The sequence below is a fragment of the Crinia signifera genome, chromosome 11, assembly GCF_055691185.1.
Source record: "Crinia signifera chromosome 11, ASM5569118v1, whole genome shotgun sequence".
Lineage (NCBI taxonomy): Eukaryota > Metazoa > Chordata > Amphibia > Anura > Myobatrachidae > Crinia > Crinia signifera.
Window position 1 is genome coordinate 117,278,385 of NC_139227.1, and position 21,801 is coordinate 117,300,185.

Consider the following 21,801-nt stretch of genomic DNA (forward strand, 5'->3'; position numbering starts at 1 on the left):
TCGGCCGAGAACAAAGGGCGATGAACGGGGCAGATAAGAGTGTTTACAGTTACTGGAGTGAAAGGAATCCCTCGGCATGGAGACAGCGAGTACATCCACGGAGCGGTACAAAGGCGGCGGTATCCTTTATCTCCCGCTAGTCACCAGAGCCGCTGGGACCAGGGACTCTGTGATGCTGAGGTGTGTGGGTACGATTGGCGCTCCGTCCTTAATGGGCAGCTGGCCAAGGGCCCCCCAATTCTAGGGACCTTCGATCTTCTTTGGAGGCAGTAGAGAATTTCAGATCAGCCAGATCTTCCACCAATCAGAGTCCAACATTCTCTTCCAGCTTCTCAGCCTGCAGCCAGACAGTGGATGACTGTCGGCATGCTGATTGGTAGATAGCTCCAGCCACCCACCAATCAGAGTGCTGATGGAAGCAAATGAAGTGTTGGTGCAAGACTGCAGGAGGGGCATGTCATATTTAGTTAATAAAAAGTCCTGTTAATTGTTGGGTAGGGGCCCCCCAGTGCACTGCTTTGCCCAGGGCCTACAATACTGTTAAGAATCTAGTGGCCGCTGAGCAAACCATAGAGGTGAGGAGCAACATTATACTTTTACTACTTCAATGTCTGTCAATATGACGGCTTACTCCATATCTGCTCCTACCTCCAATCTCTGTATTCACAGCTTCTTCTCTCCATAACCAGCAAGTTTGAAACAGGATCGTTTTACTTTCACTTTCTGTTAAGGAGTCATTTAATCCGTCGAGTGGCCTCTAGTGGTCACTGGCGGTACTTCACCTCAGAGTTTTTAGCCTATTATATATTTAGATTATTATATAGGATGAAAGTTTTACCTCTCACATTAGATTGTCAAAATTATTCAAGCTGTACCAGGTCAAACTACTCAAACTGTCAAAAGGTTAGACTGCGGGGGGGGGGGGGGGTTAGGGTTAGGCATTAGGGGGAGGGAACATAAGACCACACGATATAACAGGTCCATGCCGGAGGTCGCTGCCCCAGTAGTGCTGGGGACGGGAAGATGATGCTGGAACAGTCACTGGAGAATGTAAAGGCCCCCATACACTACAGCGATTTGGGGCGATTTCACACGTTTCGGATCGGGCAGATAAATCGGCCCGAATCGGATGTGTATGAGGTGCCATCGGATCCTCCGCTGGGAGGGCGGTCAGGGCCAACCTCCAACTCTTACTCCCCTGCCCGCGGCGGGGAACATGGGTCGCATGCGATACATCACACAAGGTCCCAGGCGGCTCGCGGGGGATCAGATGGCCATACGCTGCTGGGATGTATCGCAGTCGTGTATGGCCAGCTTTGGAGACTACTACACACCAAGGGACGCTTTGTTGACATTTTATCATGCCAAATTAACCTTCGGTTAGACAAGAAGAAAGTCGCTATCAACATGCTATCAACATGCTGAGTATTCCAAATGTTGACAGTTTGACTTTGTTGACAACTCATACTACTGCTAGCTGAGTGTATACGTTAGGCAGACCTGACCTAACAGGCCATCAAGATCTACCAACAGTCCACGTTTTCCAGACCACCTAGTCATTATGTACGGTCACGTTTCCCAGATCACCTAGCTGGTGCACAGGTGTAGTCATTAACAACTGTCAGATTCCCCAGATCACCTAGCTGTGTGCGCAGGTGTAGTCATTACTAACTGTCACATTCCCCAGATCCCCTAGCTGTGTGCGCAGCTGTAGTCATTACTAACTGTCACATTCCCCAGATCACCTAGCTGCTGCACAGCTGTAGTCATTAACAACTGTCAGATTCCCCAGATCACCTAGCTGCTGCACAGGTGTAGTCATTACTAACTGTCACATTCCCCAGATCCCCTAGCTGTGTGCGCAGCTGTAGTCATTACTAACTGTCACATTCCCCAGGTCACCTAGCTGCTGCACAGGTGTAGTCATTAACAACTGTCAGATTCCCCAGATCACCTAGCTGCTGCACAGGTGTAGTCATTACTAACTGTCACATTCCCCAGATCACCTAGCTGCTGCACAGGTGTAGTCATTACTAACTGTCACATTCCCCAGATCCCCTAGCTGTGTGCGCAGCTGTAGTCATTACTAACTGTCACATTCCCCAGGTCACCTAGCTGCTGCACAGGTGTAGTCATTAACAACTGTCAGATTCCCCAGATCACCTAGCTGCTGCACAGGTGTAGTCATTACTAACTGTCACATTCCCCAGATCCCCTAGCTGTGTGCGCAGCTGTAGTCATTACTAACTGTCACATTCCCCAGATCACCTAGTTGGTGCACAGCTGTAGTCATTATGAAAGGTCACGTTTCCCAGACCACCTAGCTGGTGCACAGGTGCAGTCATTACTAACTGTCACATTTCCCAGGTCACCTAGCTGGTGCACAGGTGTAGTCATTACTAACTGTCACATTCCCCAGGTCACCTAGCTGCTGCACAGGTGTAGTCATTAACAACTGTCAGATTCCCCAGATCACCTAGCTGCTGCACAGGTGTAGTCATTACTAACTGTCACATTCCCCAGATCCCCTAGCTGTGTGCGCAGCTGTAGTCATTACTAACTGTCACATTCCCCAGATCACCTAGTTGGTGCACAGCTGTAGTCATTATGAACGGTCACGTTTCCCAGACCACCTAGCTGGTGCACAGGTGCAGTCATTACTAACTGTCACATTTCCCAGGTCACCTAGCTGGTGCACAGGTGTAGTCATTACTAACTGTCACGTTTCCCAGATCACCTACCTGGTGCACAGGTATAGTCATTACCAACTGTCACATTCCCCAGATCACCTAGCTGGTGCACAGCTGTGGTCATTACTAACTGTCACATTCCCCAGATCACCTAGCTGGTGCACAGCTGTAGTCATTACTAACTGTCACATTTCCCAGGTCACCTAGCTGGTGCACAGGTGTAGTCATTACTAACTGTCACGTTTCCCAGATCACCTACCTGGTGCACAGGTATAGTCATTACCAACTGTCACATTCCCCAGATCACCTAGCTGGTGCACAGCTGTGGTCATTACTAACTGTCACATTCCCCAGATCACCTAGCTGGTGCACAGCTGTAGTCATTACTAACTGTCACATTTCCCAGGTCACCTAGCTGGTGCACAGGTGTAGTCATTACTAACTGTCACGTTTCCCAGATCACCTATCTGATGCACAGGTATAGTCATTACTAACTGTCACATTCCCCAGGTCACCTAGCTGGTGCACAGGTGTAGTCATTACTAACTGTCACATTTCCCAGGTCACCTAGCTGGTGCACAGGTGTAGTCATTACTAACTGTCACGTTTCCCAGACCACCTAGCTGGTGCACAGGTGCAGTCATTACTAACTGTCACATTTCCCAGATCACCTAGCTGGTGCACAGCTGTAGTCATTACTAACTGTCACGTTTCCCAGACAACCTAGCTGGTGCACAGGTGCAGTCATTACTAACTGTCACATTTCCCAGATCACCTATCTGGTGTCACATTTTCAAACATGTGCTGCATTCATTACTAACCGGCACATTCTACAGATCCACAGGTGGCCTGAAAAACATGGACTGTTGGTAGATCTTGAGGGCCGGTTTGGCCTCCCCTGAAGTAGGCATATTGGCTGGGTGAGTCTGAGTGCTGTGCAACACTCTTATAGAGACAGTGTGGCCCTGCAGATTCCAAATCCATAACACTAAGAAAAGAGGAACTTGAGCTTTTATCTTTCTAATATTGCGTAGAATACACCAACAAACTACACAGCAAAAAAACAGTAATAAAAACATGTAATGGCATCTCTAGCGCACCAGGCAAACACGAGTTGTGTCACCAGAATGCAGGAACCCAGAGGCCCCAACAGAGCTCCCTGAATAAAGGTTAATTTGATGAAAAATGTGATAGCTCCCAAAGATTCGAAACAGCTGCAACAGATCCTCTTGGGTTTCACAGCATAATAAAAAAGGATTACAAAAAACAGTAATACATCATCCTCAGGGCCTGTTTACCAAGCGCGGACATGTAACGTTGGCTCGCAGAATGTCGATGTTTGTATTCTGCTTCTATCACAGTATAACAGGGAACGTCGCTTTATCCTGAGCAGCGCACGGGGTGACAGAGGCAGCAAAGCTGATCACAGTGACCTGCCCCGTGCTGCTTGGGAAGCCAGGGTCCGTCTTGGTCATTTTGATTGTCGCTAAAGGCTGATTGTTAGTGGAACGGGCAGGATGTGGTTTTTGACAAAGGCTGGAATATTACTGATGATCTACCCATCTGGAGAGGAACCAAGTACAGCTTAGGTTCTGGACAAAGGCAACGCTTAACAACTGTTACTTGTATGATAGACAAAGGTCTCTTATGGTGTGCCAACCAAGACTGAGAGCTGTGTGATATGAAATGTTGCTGCCAATGCGATAACCGTCTCACATGACAGCAGAAGCGCGCTGCCAGAGCATTAACACTTCACAAGAGCACTACATGGAAAATGACAAGGCAATCCGAAAATAATCTACATTGCCCTTCATCCATAGGCGAAGGATGCCTCATCCAAAGAGTAACACGCCTCATCCTGGTTTGCCGTTACCTAGGAGTAAAGGCACCTATACACTAGGGATGGCCATCGGTGCAGTCGCTATTGATTGTGATTTTGCAACCAACCATCGTCACAAACTATGTGATGGATAACGATCGATAGTTTTAGTTATCGGTGGTTATCCATTTTCGTTGACTGACTGTAGGGGCAGGGCTTCATGGTTGTCAGGGGTGGGGCTATGCTCCGTGTCCTGACACTTTGTGGGGGGGACAAAAAAACACAGTTTCTGCTGTGCCATCGAAAAAGGGAAACCACCTGGTTCTCCCCCCATCAATGTTCGACATTGGCCATAAACCATGGATGATTTTAAATCATCGATGGCCATCCTTACCATACACATAGCCGAGGTGTCCTATGCAGCATTGCGCATGTGATATCTGGACAACTCCAGTCAGGGAGCAGCCTGGTAAATCGCATACAATATATGATGTATCGCATGCAATCCCATTCACCTCTGCAGGATACAATGTATCCTTATTACAGCAGTGACAATAGGGAAAATACTTTTTAGGGTGAAATTAAATAGGATGATAGATTCAGAAAGTGAGAGATTTGGTAAGAAATCTCCATATATATATTTTATTTTTTTTTAAAGCGGCAATCATTTACAATGATTGCCGCTTTAAAAAACAAACAAACAAAAAAAAAACCTGGAGATTTCTTACCAAATCTCTCACTTTCTGAATATATCGTCCTATAAAATTTCCCCCATAGGATTTGACACTTTTTCACACAATTTAAAGGCCCAAATCCTTTAAATCGTGTGAAGAAGGCCCAAATCGGACTAGTGTAATGGAATACAGCAACACCTACAGGCTAGGGTAGGGCTGGGCAACACCGGCCCTCCAGATGTTAGTAAACTACACATCCCAGGATGCTTTGCATTAGTTTTGCTATGTGACCATGCTGAAACTGATGCAAGGCATGCTGGGATGTGTTCACTAACATCTGGAGGGCCGGTGTTGCCCAGCCCTGGGCTAGGGTCTACTTTTCAAACTTTATTTTTTCATAAAATGAGGTGTCCAAATGATTATCACAAGGGATTACAGTCTCAACCTATGTACCAAACTCCTGGTCCTGGTGGTTAATGCCTCCCTTAGTGGTACATTTACTAAAACCTTCTAAAAATAAATATATAGGTGATGTCTTTAACAACCAATAAGATTATGTCTATCATTTCTCTATTGCATGCTAGAAAATGATAGACTGAATCTGATTGGTTGTTATTACCTCTTAATTTGTAGAAGTTGTAGTATTATATTCTCCATCTATACCCACTGGAATGGTCAAGTACAAACAAGTGGGTTAACAAAATAAAATAAGAAGAATGGTTTCAGAGGATAGAATTCTATAGGACCATGGAGGATATATACTATTCAGCACTAGAAAAACAGTCCGACTACCAAGCCACATGGCTAAACTGGATTAACTTTAAATCCTCAGACACGTATAGAAGCTATGTGCCCTGTGACCCAGTAACATAGTTGCCGACACTCCCGCATTTCGCGGGAGTATCCCGCTTTTTGATTCTTTCTCCCGGTCTCCCGGGAATCTACTGGATCCTCCCGGATTTTAGCCTTCCTGGCAAAAAAATCAGTGACTGCCATGCGCAAGTCACAAAGCGCAGCTCCGCCGGTAACCTCTGTGCGCCGCGGCTGTCCTATTAAATGACAGCCGGGTACCGGATGTGGTCACCATCATAGCGGCAAGCCGGCAGCAGCAGCACAGCATGGGGCAGCCGCGGGATCATCACCAGCGCACAAGCGAGCAGCAGAGGAGAGGAGGCTACAGGACTCAGGAGCAGCAGAGGGCAGGCCGGCAGCCCCGCAGATGACATAGTAAGATAGCGGCTGGCTGCTTCGGCACTTCCCTCCTGCTTTTCTCCCACTGCTCCCCGCTGCGCTGGTTACTTTAATAAGAATCAGGCTGTATCTCAAACCCCCGCCCCCCTCAATACAGACACTAAAGCTGCCGCTGCTTCATAAAAATTGTTCCCCTCCCCACTGCCTTATAACATTTTTATGAAGCTGTAATGAGGGTGCAGGAGGAGAGGAACAATTATTTTTATAAAGCAGCATCAGCAGCAGCAGCGTGGAGCGAGGGAGAGAGGGAGGAAACGAAGGATTCCAAGTTGGAAAAATGTAAATAGCGCTAACTTTCTTAAGTACCATCTGAAATGTACTTTGGATAGCTCCGCCCATGGCCCCGCCCCATTTACATGCCGTAAATGGGGTGGGGCCATGGGCGGAGCTATCCAAATTACAATTGAGTGCTCCCACGCCCCCACTCTCCCGCAAAGCCCAGCTAAGAAGTCGGCAAGTATGCCCAGTAACGCTCTAATAGCATACATCTCCCAGCCGCACTGTGCTAGATAGCTGAAAACCCCAGATATAAATGAATTTCCTGCTTCCCTGCGAGATTACACCCCTCCCTGCGTCCCCCCCGCTCCAGTCTCACCTTCCCTCCCCCAGCATCCCCCCCCCCCCCTCGGTTTTCCATGTACCTACACTTCAAAAGATACAACACAAGGATTTTTCTTTGTTTTTCCAACAAAAAAACTTTATTTTTATTTCTGACAACAGAATATGGAAAGCTTGTCTTTCTTTCACATTGCCAAATTAATTGTCTATTTGTTAAAACAAATAATACACCAGTTTTCATGGTCTGTTACAATATTTGAATTGCTGTTGTTACTCTTTGTTCCTGTACAATGTACTATGTCAAAATGTAATGTACTATCCTTAAATCCTTTGAAAAATTAAAATAAAGAATATATAAAAAAAAAAAAAATAAGAAATGTCAACCTTTTTCAAAGTTGACCTGTTGGTTGTGTAGACTGTGTTCATGTGTCGGCCTTCTGCCTGATGGACACAGTGGTCAACCTTTTGATTGTCCACCGAATAACCGCATATGGTGCAGTACGGATGGTGTAATGGTTATAGCATTACCGCCTCACAGGGCTGAGGTCATGGGTTCTATACCCACCATGTGTTATATATACAGGGCAGTACGGATGGTGTAATGGTTACATTACTGCCTCACAGCACTGAGGTCATGGGATCTATTCCCACCATGTGTTATATATACGGGGCAGTACGGATGGTGTAATGGTTATAGCATTACTGCCTCACAGCACTGAGGTCATGGGTTCTATCACCACCATGTGTTATATATACGGGGCAGTACGGATGGTGTAATGGTTACATTACTGCCTCACAGCACTGAGGTCATGGGTTCTATTCCCACCATGTGTTATATATACGGGGCAGTACGGATGGTGTAATGGTTATAGCATTACTGCCTCACAGCACTGAGGTCATGGGTTCCATTCCCACCATGTGTTATATATACGGGGCAGTACGGATGGTGTAATAGTTATAGCATTACTGCCTCACAGCGCTGAGGTCATGGGTTCTATCCCCACCATGTGTTATATATACAGGACAGTACGGATGGTGTAATGGTTACATTACTGCCTCCCAGCACTGAGGTCATGGGTTCTATTCCCACCATGTGTTATATATACGGGGCAGTACGGATGGTGTAATGGTTAGTATTACTGCCTCACAGCACTGAGGTCATGGGTTCTATCCGCACCATGTGTTATATATACGGGGCAGTACGGATGGTGTAATGGTTAGCATTACCGCCTCACAGCGCTGAGGTCATGGGTTCTATCCCCACCATGTGTTATATATACGGGGCAGTACGGACGGTGTAATGGTTACATTACTGCCTCACAGCACTGAGGTCATGGGTTCTATACCCACCATGTGTTATATATACAGGACAGTACGGATGGTGTAATGGTTACATTACTGCCTCACAGCACTGAGGTCATGGGTTCTATTCCCACCATGTGTTATATATACGGGGCAGTACGGATGGTGTAATGGTTATAGCATTACTGCCTCACAGCACTGAGGTCATGGGTTCCATTCCCACCATGTGTTATATATACGGGGCAGTACGGACGGTGTAATGGTTATAGCATTACTGCCTCACAGCGCTGAGGTCATGGGTTCTATCCCCACCATGTGTTATATATACAGGACAGTACGGATGGTGTAATGGTTACATTACTGCCTCACAGCACTGAGGTCATGGGTTCTATTCCCACCATGTGTTATATATACGGGGCAGTACGGATGGTGTAATGGTTATAGCATTACTGCCTCACAGCACTGAGGTCATGGGTTCCATTCCCACCATGTGTTATATATACGGAGCAGTACGGACAGTGTAATGGTTAGCATTACTGCCTCACAGCGCTGAGGACATGGGTTCTATCCCCACCATGTGTTATATATACGGGGCAGTACGGATGGTGTAATGGTTATAACATTACTGCCTCACAGCACTGAGGTCATGGGTTCTATCCCCACCATGTGCTATATATACAGGGCAGTACGGACGGTGTAATGGTTATAACATTACTGCCTCACAGCACTGAGGTCATGGGTTCTATCCCCACCATGTGTTATATATACGGGTCAGTACGGATGGTGTAATGGTTAGTATTACTGCCTCACAGCACTGAGGTCATGGGTTCTATTCCCACCATGTGTTATATATATGGGGCTGTACGGACAGTGTAATGGTTAGCATTACTGCCTCACAGCGCTGAGGACATGGGTTCTATCCCCACCATGTGTTATATATACGGGGCAGTACGGATGGTGTAATGGTTACATTACTGCCTCACAGCACTGAGGACATGGGTTCTATCCCCACCATGTGTTATATATACGGGGCAGCACGGATGGTGTAATGGTTAGCATTACTGCCTCACAGCGCTGAGGTCATGGGTTCTATTCCCACCATGTGTTATATATACAGGGCAGTACGGATGGTGTAATGGTTAGCATTACTGCCTCACAGCACTGAGGTCATGGGTTCTATCCCCACCATGTGTTATATATACGGGGCAGTACGGACAGTGTAATGGTTAGCATTACTGCCTCACAGCGCTGAGGACATGGGTTCTATCCCCACCATGTGTTATATATACGGGGCAGTACGGATGGTGTAATGGTTATAACATTACTGCCTCACAGCACTGAGGTCATGGGTTCTATCCCCACCATGTGCTATATATACAGGGCAGTACGGACGGTGTAATGGTTATAACATTACTGCCTCACAGCACTGAGGTCATGGGTTCTATCCCCACCATGTGTTATATATACGGGGCAGTACGGATGGTGTAATGGTTAGTATTACTGCCTCACAGCGCTGAGGTCATGGGTTCTATCCCCACCATGTGTTATATATACGGGGCAGTACGGATGGTGTAATGGTTAGTATTACTGCCTCACAGCACTGAGGTCATGGGTTCTATTCCCACCATGTGTTATATATATGGGGCTGTACGGACAGTGTAATGGTTAGCATTACTGCCTCACAGCGCTGAGGACATGGGTTCTATCCCCACCATGTGTTATATATACGGGGCAGTACGGATGGTGTAATGCAGTGTTTTTCAACCACTGTGCCGTGGCACACTAGTGTGCCTTGAGCTGTTCTCAAGTGTGCCCCCAGATCTAGAGATTCCCAAACCAGTTTACAGTCACCACCAGTTAAACTGGTCTCTTCTTTTCATGTAAAGGGACAATGTCTTTTTATTTGTGTTACCTGTGGGGACCAATGTGATTGTTTTTTTTATATGAGGACCAATAGGTTTTTTTTTTGTTTTTTTTCCCTGTGGGGGCCAATGTGTTTTGCCCTGTGGGGATCATAGTGTGCCTTGGGAATTTTTAAAACTTATTTAGTGTGCCGCAAGGTAAAAAGGTTGAAAATCACTGGTGTAATGGTTACATTACTGCCTCACAGCACTGAGGACATGGGTTCTATCCCCACCATGTGTTATATATACGGGGCAGCACGGATGGTGTAATGGTTAGCATTACTGCCTCACAGCACTGAGGTCATGGGTTCTATCCCCACCATGTGTTATATATACGGGGCAGTACGGATGGTGTAATGGTTAGCATTACCGCCTCACAGCGCTGAGGTCATGGGTTCTATCCCCACCATGTGTTATATATACGGGGCAGTACGGATGGTGTAATGGTTATAGCATTACTGCCTCACAGCGCTGAGGTCATGGGTTCTATCCCCACCATGTGTTATATATACAGGGCAGTACGGACGGTGTAATGGTTAGCATTACCGCCTCACAGCGCTGAGGTCATGGGTTCTATCCCCACCATGTGTTATATATACGGGGCAGTACGGATGGTGTAATGGTTAGCATTACCGCCTCACAGCGCTGAGGTCATGGGTTCTATCCCCACCATGTGTTATATATACGGGGCAGTACGGATGGTGTAATGGTTACTGCCTCACAGCGCTGAGGTCATGGGTTCTATCCCCACCATGGCCCTAACTGTGCGGAGTTTGTATATTCTCCCCTTGCTTGCGTGGGTTTCCTCAGGGTACTCCGGTTTCCTCCCACAATCCAAAAATATGCAGGTAGGTTAATGGCTCCAAACAGATTAACCCTAGAATGTCTGTGTGTGCGTGTACATGTGGTAGGGAATATAGATTGTTAGCTCCACTGGGGCAGGGACTGGTGGGAATGTTCAAATATTCTCTGTACAGCGCTGCGGAATATGTATGCACTATATAAATAACTGGTAATAAATAAATATATAAATAAATAATATCCTTCGTCAGAGGACCGGTAACTGAAGAATATTGTTAACAATATTGTACAGTGTGTATGTGCTATTTTGTTTACCTGAGTGTCCAAACAATATCGTTAGCTAGCAATATCGTACAGTGTGTACCCAGCTTATGACACCAGGTAAGGTTTTGGCTAGCAAAGCCACACTGTTAAATCAAACCCCACGACCCTGGTACCAATCGCTTCATCTCTGCCTCTAGCCCATGTTTTCATTCCCTGACAATGACAGTCAAGGCACAAACTCAGGACATTCGCAGCCACCAAGAGACAGATGTGGGAAGATACAAAGCTCGCAGCGACCATCCAAACCACACACAGGCACTCGTCTCATCTGGGGAAGGAGGAGAAACCGCTTCACCTTGGCCTCTCCTCAAGAACGATAACAATCTGGAACATGTTACTCATGTCTTCAGAATTTTACTATAATATGTCTGGAATAATAAAACTGCAGTATGCCACAACCACAACAGCAATGTTCATTTATATCCCAGTTATTCAGCATGTGTACGGCTGGGACACGGAAATCCAGCGGAGTATTACAAGTCCACTTTGTAAATTAGCATCTAGTGAAATGGATTGAAAGCAACTGTGGAACGTGGGCAAACATTTACTTTATTAGCTGCTTTCCTGACTTGTCATTGTCCTTGAGAAGACTCATTCACGTGTATAACGGCCACATGAAAGGCTGCAATCAATTACCAAACGGAGATAAGAAACCTGGCAGTGCCAGCAACTTGGTCTTCATTCATCTGACCCAAAGGTGTACATTTACTATTCCTTCCTGCAAACAATACCCCTTTCACACCAGAAAATGCAGGGACTTACCCTGGAATACAGTCCAGGGGTCATGCAGGGACATTCCCGGGTTGGCCCCTTTCACACCAGCCTAGTCCCTGCACTTTCTGGTGTGTGTGTGTGGAGGCGGGGTGAGTGAATGATGCTGGAGGGGCCGGCCTGGGATTAGCCAGGTGCTCAGAGCTGTCAGTGGGATGCGGGGGCGGAGGGGGGGGGTTGTCAGTGCGTGCACAGGAACTGCTGCCAGGAGAGAGTCACGGGAAGCCAGGTAAGTCCCTTTTACACCGGCCTGTATCCAGGACTTGTCAGGACCGGTCCTGGGAGCAACCCTCACATTAGTGCTGTGATTTTGGCCCGGGAGCCTTTCACACCAGCGCTAGTCCCAGGTTGTTCCCGGGGCTAACCCGGCTGCTGTGAAAGGGGTATTAATATACCAACATATACATTTGGACCTCATAAAATATTTGTTTAACTTTGCATGAGCAATTACAGGACTCGAGCCCAGTATACGGTCGTAATGTCGACACTATTAAGATCGACATACATTGATTCAACAGGCCTTAGATCGACAGGGTCAAAAGGTCAACCCAAGCATTAGGCCGACATTGGGAAGGTCAACCGTTAAAATGTTTTTTCCACGCTCTCTTATAGCCGGCAGGCGGTATTTCATGGCCTACCATCCACTAGGGCGTGGAGGGAGGATATAACAGTATGTCCGAAGCATGGCGAGCAGACGCAGTGCGCCGATACAGTGCCCATGTGGTCTATGCCGACATCCAATGCCAACGTAATGCTTGTGTTAACTTTTGACCCTGTCGACCTTAGGAACCCAAAATCAATTAGTGTGTATGCTTAATATCATTAACAATGACAGGTGTAACTGACATTAGCGACCCCCCCACCCAAACCCCCACAACATCCTCCACCCACGTCATCTGGGCCGCATGCTCAAGGTTTACTAGATCATCAACGAAGCATTTACCGATATCGCTCAGCGTGCACACACTATGAGATGGTGAATTGGGACAATCTGAGCAATGATGGGAATGAAGAGGACATCTCTTGCCCGATATAGGGATGGAGGGTTTAAATAAAGTTCTCCTTTAATCGCTTACATCCTGATCATCTGACAATTATTAAACAATCGCTTACAGATCCTGCGCGCCATACCCACATAACACATGTAGGGAAACCAGCCCAAAGCTGTGCCCCTTACACATCACACCACAACAATAATTGATGTAAAGATCAGCACACAACAAGAATCTTGTAGTCAGCAATCGCTCAGATGAACAAGATCAGAAAAACAGGTTTTTTTTGCCTGATATGAAATTCAAAATATGTTTTTAATCATTATTCTGTGCCCCTCCCCAAATGTTCGCTGTGTGGTCTGGATTCCTAAGTGCATGTCAGTTATGCATCTCCGCAGCAGATAAGTAGCAGGGAGGGGGGGGGGGGGGCTGTCACAGTAGGTGTGCCGCTGACAAACACCCAAACTAATGCACACTTATTAACATTTAAGTCCTAGAATATGACAGCAGGGAAAAACTAAACCGTAAGGGATCTGGTCTATAAACACAATGGTCCCTGTATTCTTTTGAAAGATGGACAAGATTGGAGCAGCATTTGGGTGCAAGTTTCCACTGGGAAAAAAAAAAAAAAAAACACTTGCAGACACGGGGTCCAATTCTGAATTACCATGGTTATGCGCATTCCCGATGTATGCAGTATCTAATTTAATAAAATGCATGTAGGGTTCTCCTGCTTTGAACACCCTGCGGTGCAAAAACACAAAAACTTACATGCTCAAGATGCATGGCATCTGTGCCCGCATGCTGCATCCTCCAACCGCTGGACCGTCTCGCTCCTGAACACCTCCGAATAGAGAAAGAAGCCAGCCAGAGAAGGTACAGTAGTGTATGTGTATGTGGGGGTGTTAATTGCTTGATTAGTTATAAGGGGGCAGCAGCGGTTATTCCAGAGCATTCCTGGCCATTTTTCCTTTAAAAGTGGATTTTTAGAAAAAATTGGTAATGCTCTGGTACAATGTATTAAAAAAAATAAAAAAAAGTCATCAAGCTCCACCCCCATTACAGACAATGCTGTGATATGTGTGTCTACAAGGAGGAGGCGGGGCTAAAATAACACAAATTGCATCAGTTAGCCCTCCCCCGAAGAGCTGCAATTGCTGGTATTTTACCACTGGTATTTTTTGCAGTAGCCATGCCCACCTTTCCAGAGGGCCACACGTTTTTCACGTAGGCAAGTATGGCATGCCCTTACAAAGTGGTTTCCACACACTGCCAGTAATGGACTCTCATTGAACTTATTAGTAGGGGAATTAAAGACTTTGATACGTATGCACCTTTACTGGTTATACATAAAACAACTTGTCTTTGTCTTTTTTTTCTCCAGATTCTTTCGCCGTGAAACAAATACCAGCAGATCGCACAGTGGACAGTATAAGGATCTGTGTACTCAATAGGCCAGGAGTCCTGCCTTTATATTATGTCATGTTTATGGTATTCACACGGCCTCACAGTAATTAAATATACTCTTGCCAAGCCTGGTTACTAAAGCAACAACTACTAGCAGTGCGCCAATCTAATATACTACTGCTAGGCGTCACTAAAGGTCATTTCTCACTTTCTGAGCGTTTATGAAAAGCGCTCAGTTATTTCATCATTAGTTTATTAACATTTCTGTAGAACCAGCATATTCCGATGCAATTTACGATTGGTTTACTAAACGTTCCACTAGGATCGCCACACTAGATTATTTTCTGATTGACAAAAGATGGACCAAGTATAAAATAACCATTTCATAAGAATTAAATCTACTGGTGCCCGAATGAATGTGCTGCTACCCCGACTTGTCCAGCCTAGGGATGAATATCGTATGGACATCGTATCGGGATGTTTCACTACCATCATCCAGCGGGTCTGATATTACTCAAAGAACCTACAAAAACAAAAATAAAGCCACAAGAGGGAACAGTATGAAACGCCCATCCCGGGTCGCTGTTTTGACAATACTATAATTTTGTTTGTGAGCCGAAGACTGAACTCTTTTTCAGACAATGACTCACTTTGGTGGAGCAATGATTCTACACAACTGAGCAGAGAATAATTACAAACAATATGTTCCCCACCTCCATGGGACGATCGTTATTCCTGACCTACACATCTGTGGGGTTCTCTTGTTTGTTTTTGGTTCCCATTGCACCTTCGATGTGTAATCCCTTCCAGGCTCTATGAGTCCCATGCACGACCTCCAGATCTCAAACATAATCAGATAAAAGGTCTCTGCGGTACCTTCAGACACAGCAATTATATCTGTGCATGTTGTACCTAGAAATCCATGAGAAGCGGTGCACTGCCGTGTGTTTGGGATGTGATCTCCTTACGGAGCACGCTTAATAAACCATATGCTCTGTGTCAGTACAAACTGTGTAATAAGATCAGGAGTAATAGGGGTCTATGTACTAAAGGTCCATACAGACTGGGCGACTATGCTCAGCGTGTATGGACAGCGATGATCGCTTTTATCGATGGGGGGGAGCCGCTCAGCGCATACACACTGAGTGGCTTTCCCCCTGCCCAGCACCGACAGATGGGATAGGACGGCTTTGCGTAGCGCAGAGCTATGCAAAGCCGTCCTCAAAGCCGCTCGTTTGCTGGTATAACCAGCAGTTAGCAGCTTTCCCAGCGATGATGCAGGAGCGCGCAGCAGCGCTCACCGCCGGGCCAAACACACTGGGCGGCTTTGAGCTGAAAGCCGCTTAAACATGCTGTTTTGAGCGGCTTTCACCTCAAAGTAGCCCAGATTTAAAAAGGTGGAGATAAAATACAAACTAACCATTTCTCAAACACAGTAGTGTTCCTTCTAGCACCCGCTACCTTTGAAAACTCATGCAGTTCCTCTTCCCCGCCTGGGGTGTCGCTGTCTGCTGTTGTGTTTCCGGTTTGCATATCAGTGCTGATATACAGACCACACTGTGCTAGAAGCACTACAGCAGACAGTGACACTCCAGGCAGGGAAGAGGAACTGCATGAGTTTTCAAAGGTAGCGGGTGCTAGAATGAACACTACACAGCCTGTAACATGGCAGTTAGGAGCTGATTGGATGGTATTTTATCTCCATACACTTTATCTCTCTAGAGCATATCTCCTAACGGTCGATTTTCACAGGACAGTAATGCTTTTAGTGATTGTCCCGCGCGCCACCTAGGGCCGGCAGTGTCCCGGGAAAGGGGGGGGGGGCAGTTGGGAGTCCCCCCTGCCTACTGCTGAGCAAAGCAGGGGTGAACAGATGCTGAGCGCAATCATACATATTTTGTGACAAGGAAACACATACACTTAGTGTTCCCGCTAGGCTGTTTTATCGGGGCACTGCCCGATTTTTAAAGGGCAAAAGGCACCCTGCACCTCTAGCAGCGCCCTGCTAAAAGAGCCTGCCTCCGACCCCGCCAGTGTGCACGGAGTAGCCCAGTGCCGCCCTAGATGGGGATGCCCCTCTCTTCCCCGGCAGTGCAGAGACTTTGTGATGTTGGCAGCCCGGGCACGCCCCTTCTGGAACCGCACCTTTTGTGAAGTTGCGGCCCGGGACCACCCACAACAGTGTCATCGGCGGGCCCGGTCCCCCCTTCTGCAGCCCCTGTGCACCATCGCCCTGCCTGCCACAAATCCTAGAAGGAACACAGTACACTGGACATAGATGCAGTCTGGGTCTTTATTTTGTAGCATACCAGGTTAACAACCCGGCAAGCAAAGATAAAGCAGAGTTTTCCACAGATTTCACAGTCAAGTTACACTCCAAAGCACCTAATACGGAATACTACATTACCGGTGTATCACTCAGCCTCATTTCAGCATTGGAAGCAACGACCTCCTAGCCTGGACACACACACATCAGGAAGCAACAGGTGCTTCTTATCAGCCAAACCTTGAACACAACAGTTTAGGAAACCTGGACTGGATCTTATTTTCTGCTGCTGCTATAAAACGGCGATTGCTCCTTCCACATTACCCTCATGTGGAAATATGCTGTCCCTGCCACACATTTTCGATAATATTATATATAGATATAGATAAAGGCATCAGTTCTGTGATTTTACCTATTTCCAATCAGATGTGTGCAAGCAAGCACCTTAGGGCCTTATTCGTTTGCACTCGGATCAATGGTGGCGCTGTGCATATGCAGGGTGCATGCACCCACGGCGAACGAGTTGCCCAGCCAACCATTCACAAGGAGGTGCTTGGTGGACTCTCAAGGCTGCGAATTGGCAGCCTTGCGAATCCACCAGAATAATCCCCTTAACGTAAACCAGAAATAACGCTCCAAGCGCAAACTCTGCCGCATATAACCTTACCAACTAACACAACTGCAAATGGATTTTTTTTTACCAACTTATTAATAAAGTTAAAAGCAGCTATTAAGCGATAATAGCACAAAATTGGAGACAACGATAACTTTGTAGTTGAGAGGATTATGATTATTCGTAATGAAATAAGGAATCCACTTGTCAGGCCTTGCTCCAAGCATCAAATACCGGATTCCTGGCATAAATCATCACTCACTTGACAATCTAATGTTTTAGGATTACAGAAAAAGCACACGGGTCTGAGTGAACACAAAAGTGATTATAAAAGTTATTTTTTTCCCCAGATCAAAAGAAAATACCACTGAACAGTTCCCAAACTATCCCGCTCTAAATGGAGTTTGCGCAAAGCGAAATAAATATTGAGTGAGAGAACGCAAAAGTCTTCTGGGCGCTCGGTGGAGCGATTCAATTGTTGCCCTGATCAGATGCAAGTGCCCAGTCTAAAGTGACAAGAGCTCAAAAACAATTGAATCGCTCCAAGTGTAGACTACCCCATATGTCAGCTATCAGCTGAGTCATTATTACACAGTGCACTGGTGATACCTACATGCCTTGTATAGTATGGGTGCATGTGCCACTCTGGAATGCCTTAAATGTGCATTAACTCTGGCCATGCTCAGGAATCTAATGACTTTTACATGAAAGTCTGGTCTGAATTTATGAACACATTAACCAGTACGCTCGGTGGAAGCCCAGCACCGCCGTATAAGCTTGACCCACCCCTAGCACTGACGTCGGTGGGAAAGGCCCCTCCCCAACGGTGATACCCCTGCTCATGCCTCCCCCATGCCCAAGCACCCTGCCCTGATCCTAGAAGGCTGATTAAGCTGTATATTATCATCTCAATGCTCATCATTGCCATGTGTCACATACGTGGCAATTGGCACTATCCCATGGCAACGCTCGTGTGTCTTATTTGCTCCCACGGCTCATAGAAATTAATTAAGCAGTGATGGCGCTGCATAGCACCTAACCAAATGGTCTAGGTCAGGGGTAGCCAACTCAAGTCCTCGAGAGTTACCAACAGTTCACGTCTTCCAGCTCACCTCGCAGGTACACAGGTGCACTCATTACTGACTAGCACATTTTAAAAGATTCACAGGTGGAACTAAATACTTCCCTTGTGATTCTGTGAGGAGACCTGGAAAACGTGAACTGTTGGTAGCTCTCGAGGACTGGTGTTGGCTACCACTGGTCTAGCTGGTATGACTTTTCAACTTCAAGTGAGGGTGCCAATCTCTTACTGGAAACTAATTGATTTTGTAAGTTTGTGATTTATTGCTCTTATTTTTCTGTTATTTAGAATATTATCTTGATGTATAATTATTATTATGATACTATGTAATTGGACTCTCCCCTTCTTTTTGTTTACTGTATCCCATCCCCTTCCGTGGTTAACCAAACAAAACTCTTAATAAAAACTATTTAAATAAAAAAAAGAAATAAAGGATACTGTATATTGCATCTTCTGGATTGCATGGGTCACAGATATATTGGGTGCACAACCACCGCTGGCTCACACGGTATATCGTTTATTGGCTATAATGACATTACTAGGGTTATACAAGCCTTGCCAAGTGTGCCCAGGATCATTATTTATTTATTTATAGTTTCTTATATAGCGCAGCAGATTCCTTTGCGCTTTAACAGTGTTTACCAATTACATGTGCTGTGGTACCTTGATTGTCATTTTTGCTTGTTGTTGTTCTCTATTTACCATATTGTGACAGTTTTAACATATAGTTGTTATTCTTTTGCAGTCTGTTTACTGATATACAAAAAACCACAAAAAACTCAACAACTGCACAAATTGCATTAAGCTCGCCACAAGCAAAACTTAAAAACCATTCTGTTCACTTTTACACACGCACAAACACATACTGTACACATACAGCAGCATGATCAATGTTAACACACACAATGACCACATTTCAAAACCGTTCACAGAACATATAATTTGACCATAGATTAACATCAGTGACATTTTAAAATGGAATATAATAACCAATATCTCCCGGTTAGAAAACCCATCATAATCTGATTATTCATCAATTACTTTTTTGAACACCCGGGTAAATTCACATTTACTGATATTCAACACTTTATAACCAGCACACACACAAAAGAAAGAAAAAGAAATTGGATAAAATGTATATTCCTAATTGGACGACGAATCTGAAACTAGGGCCAGCTTAAAGTGCACCAACAAGAGGCATTTAAAGGATATTGACCATGTTAACAGACGTGATGTACTGAATGATAATATGAAATAAATGTCAATTCTAAAGTTAGCTCTTTGATGCACAAAACAGTAAATGCATTTTACTGCTCTCTACGTATCTCACCAAATATAAATACTTATTGCAAACAGTCTGTTTCAGCTATGGAAATGATAAAAGTTCCACATTTGGAAAAGGCCAACATAAGCAAAAAGGTGGACATGAGTTTTTCAGAATTATATTCTTTTGGTGGACTTTTCAATACTTTATGATACACGTGGACTTCGCTTGGGAACAGTAAAGTGTTCCATGGCAAGGAGCCATGTGTGGGTACGCGCTACATTAATTGGGAGTCAATATGCGGGTATGTGCTACATTAATTGGGAGTCAATGTCAACGTGTCGACACAGACAGAAAAACCCTGTGAAAAACTCATGTCGAGCTTATGCTTGTGTGGATCTTTTGGCAATGTCGCCCTTTAACATGTCGATATTTTGTCCATGTCAACCCTTTAAACCACACAAGGTGTAATTAGGCAGGAATATTATTACATTACAGAGCAGACCTCTATATACTGTATGTATCACAGACGCAGGACAGAGGATAACACACTGGCCTGCATGACACAGCAATGTCATTGTAAACTGCGATATGAACAGAATCGAATATAGGCCAGCGCAGGTGCAGGGGGGAGCAGTATACTTGCTGCACCGGCTGGCAGCTGCACACTGCCGCCATGCCTCAGCGCCCACACAGCGGGTAACCATGCAGCAGCCTGCGCTCTCACCCAGGTACTCTCGCCCGGACTGGAGCAGCCTTTCCGGACTCATGTTCTCCGATCCCGAAACGTTATTGGCAGCAGGTGCAGGTTCCGGCCCGGTTACTAGGCCGCGTCTCCGATCACCATGGTAACAGCCATTTCCTGGTGCAACCTGCTCATGTCCTGTGCAGAAACCGCAGCCCTGCGCTATGGTTCTGCAACAGGCGTCATTAGGAAAGTATGGCATGCAGCCCAAGCATTAGCTCATATGTTACTCCGGGACGAGGTGACTACATGCTCCACAAAGTATGCTGATAGCTGTATGCTAGCAAATTACAATAGGTAGTTGTTACTACTATTATTATTATTATTAATAATATTATTATTATAATTAATAATAATATTACTTATTTTATTGTGGTGTTATTTTCTTTTAATAATAGAACTGAATATTTTTTATAAGATATCAATCACAGTAGACAGCATGGTTGGTGTAGTGGTTAGCATTACTGTCTCACTGCATTGAGGGCTTGGGGTTGATTCCAACAATGACTCTCATCTGCACAGAGTTTGCATACCTCCCAACATGACCCTCTCCAGGAGGAACACATTGCTCTGTTTCAGGACTTCTCCCTTCATTTATAATTACCATTACCTGTGTTGAAGAAGCTTTCTTTTCAATTAACCTGTGTGAAACAGGTGCTGGCAATTCTACATAGAGAGAAGAGTCCAGGAACCGAACATTGTGTCCCTCCTTGAGAGGGTCATGTTGGGAGGTATGAGTTTGTATGTACTCCCCAATGTTTGCATATGTATACTCATTGTTCTTCACAACAGTATAAAATATATTGGTAGGCTAATTGAACTTTGGATCAAACTTAACCCTAAAGCTGGATATACACTACTCTAGACAATGGGGGTGATTCTGGTTGACCCGCAAAGCTGTGAAATTCACAGCTCTTCGGGTCGTGTAAACGCCCAGGGTTCAGGGCCGGCGCTACCCACTCAGCAGCTCCTGCAAAGCAGGGAGGCGCCATGCTGAAAAGGCGCTGTCTCCCTCCCTGCTCTGCTAAAGCGGCCTCAGCCCTCACTGTCACTGCCTCCTGCACGCCACCCGCAGCGCCTATCTGACAGCGGGCGGCAGTATGGAGAGGCTGAGCAGCTCCCTGCACCGCGCACACACTGTCCTCCTCCTGCGACCTGCCCCCTCTTCCTCACAGACACTTGCGCTGAGGCATGTAGCACTGTCTGTGAATGCCTGGATGACATGTCATGTCCGGATCCGCCCCCTACCCATTGCTCCCTGCGCCTGTCAGCTGTCAATCAAATGCCGAACAGGCAGCAGCGCCACCCTTCCTTCCCTCTTCTCAGTGTGCTGTGCCAG

The 21,801-nt window shown here is 45.9% G+C and overlaps 1 protein-coding gene across 2 annotated transcripts in view; it reads right to left on the reverse strand.

Annotated features, from left to right (window-relative positions):
• Positions 1–20,633, reverse strand: part of CSTPP1 (centriolar satellite-associated tubulin polyglutamylase complex regulator 1) — a 134,333-nt gene extending 113,700 nt beyond the window's left edge. For both annotated transcript variants that reach the window (XR_014465465.1, XM_083164453.1), the window contains exon 1: positions 20,445–20,633. Coding sequence is in view for 1 of the 2 variants with exons in the window: in XM_083164453.1 (XP_083020579.1) it covers positions 20,445–20,487 (43 nt within the window). In the remaining variant the exon portion in view is untranslated. The remainder of the gene's footprint in view (positions 1–20,444) is intronic.
• Between the last annotated feature and the right edge of the window lie 1,168 nt (positions 20,634–21,801).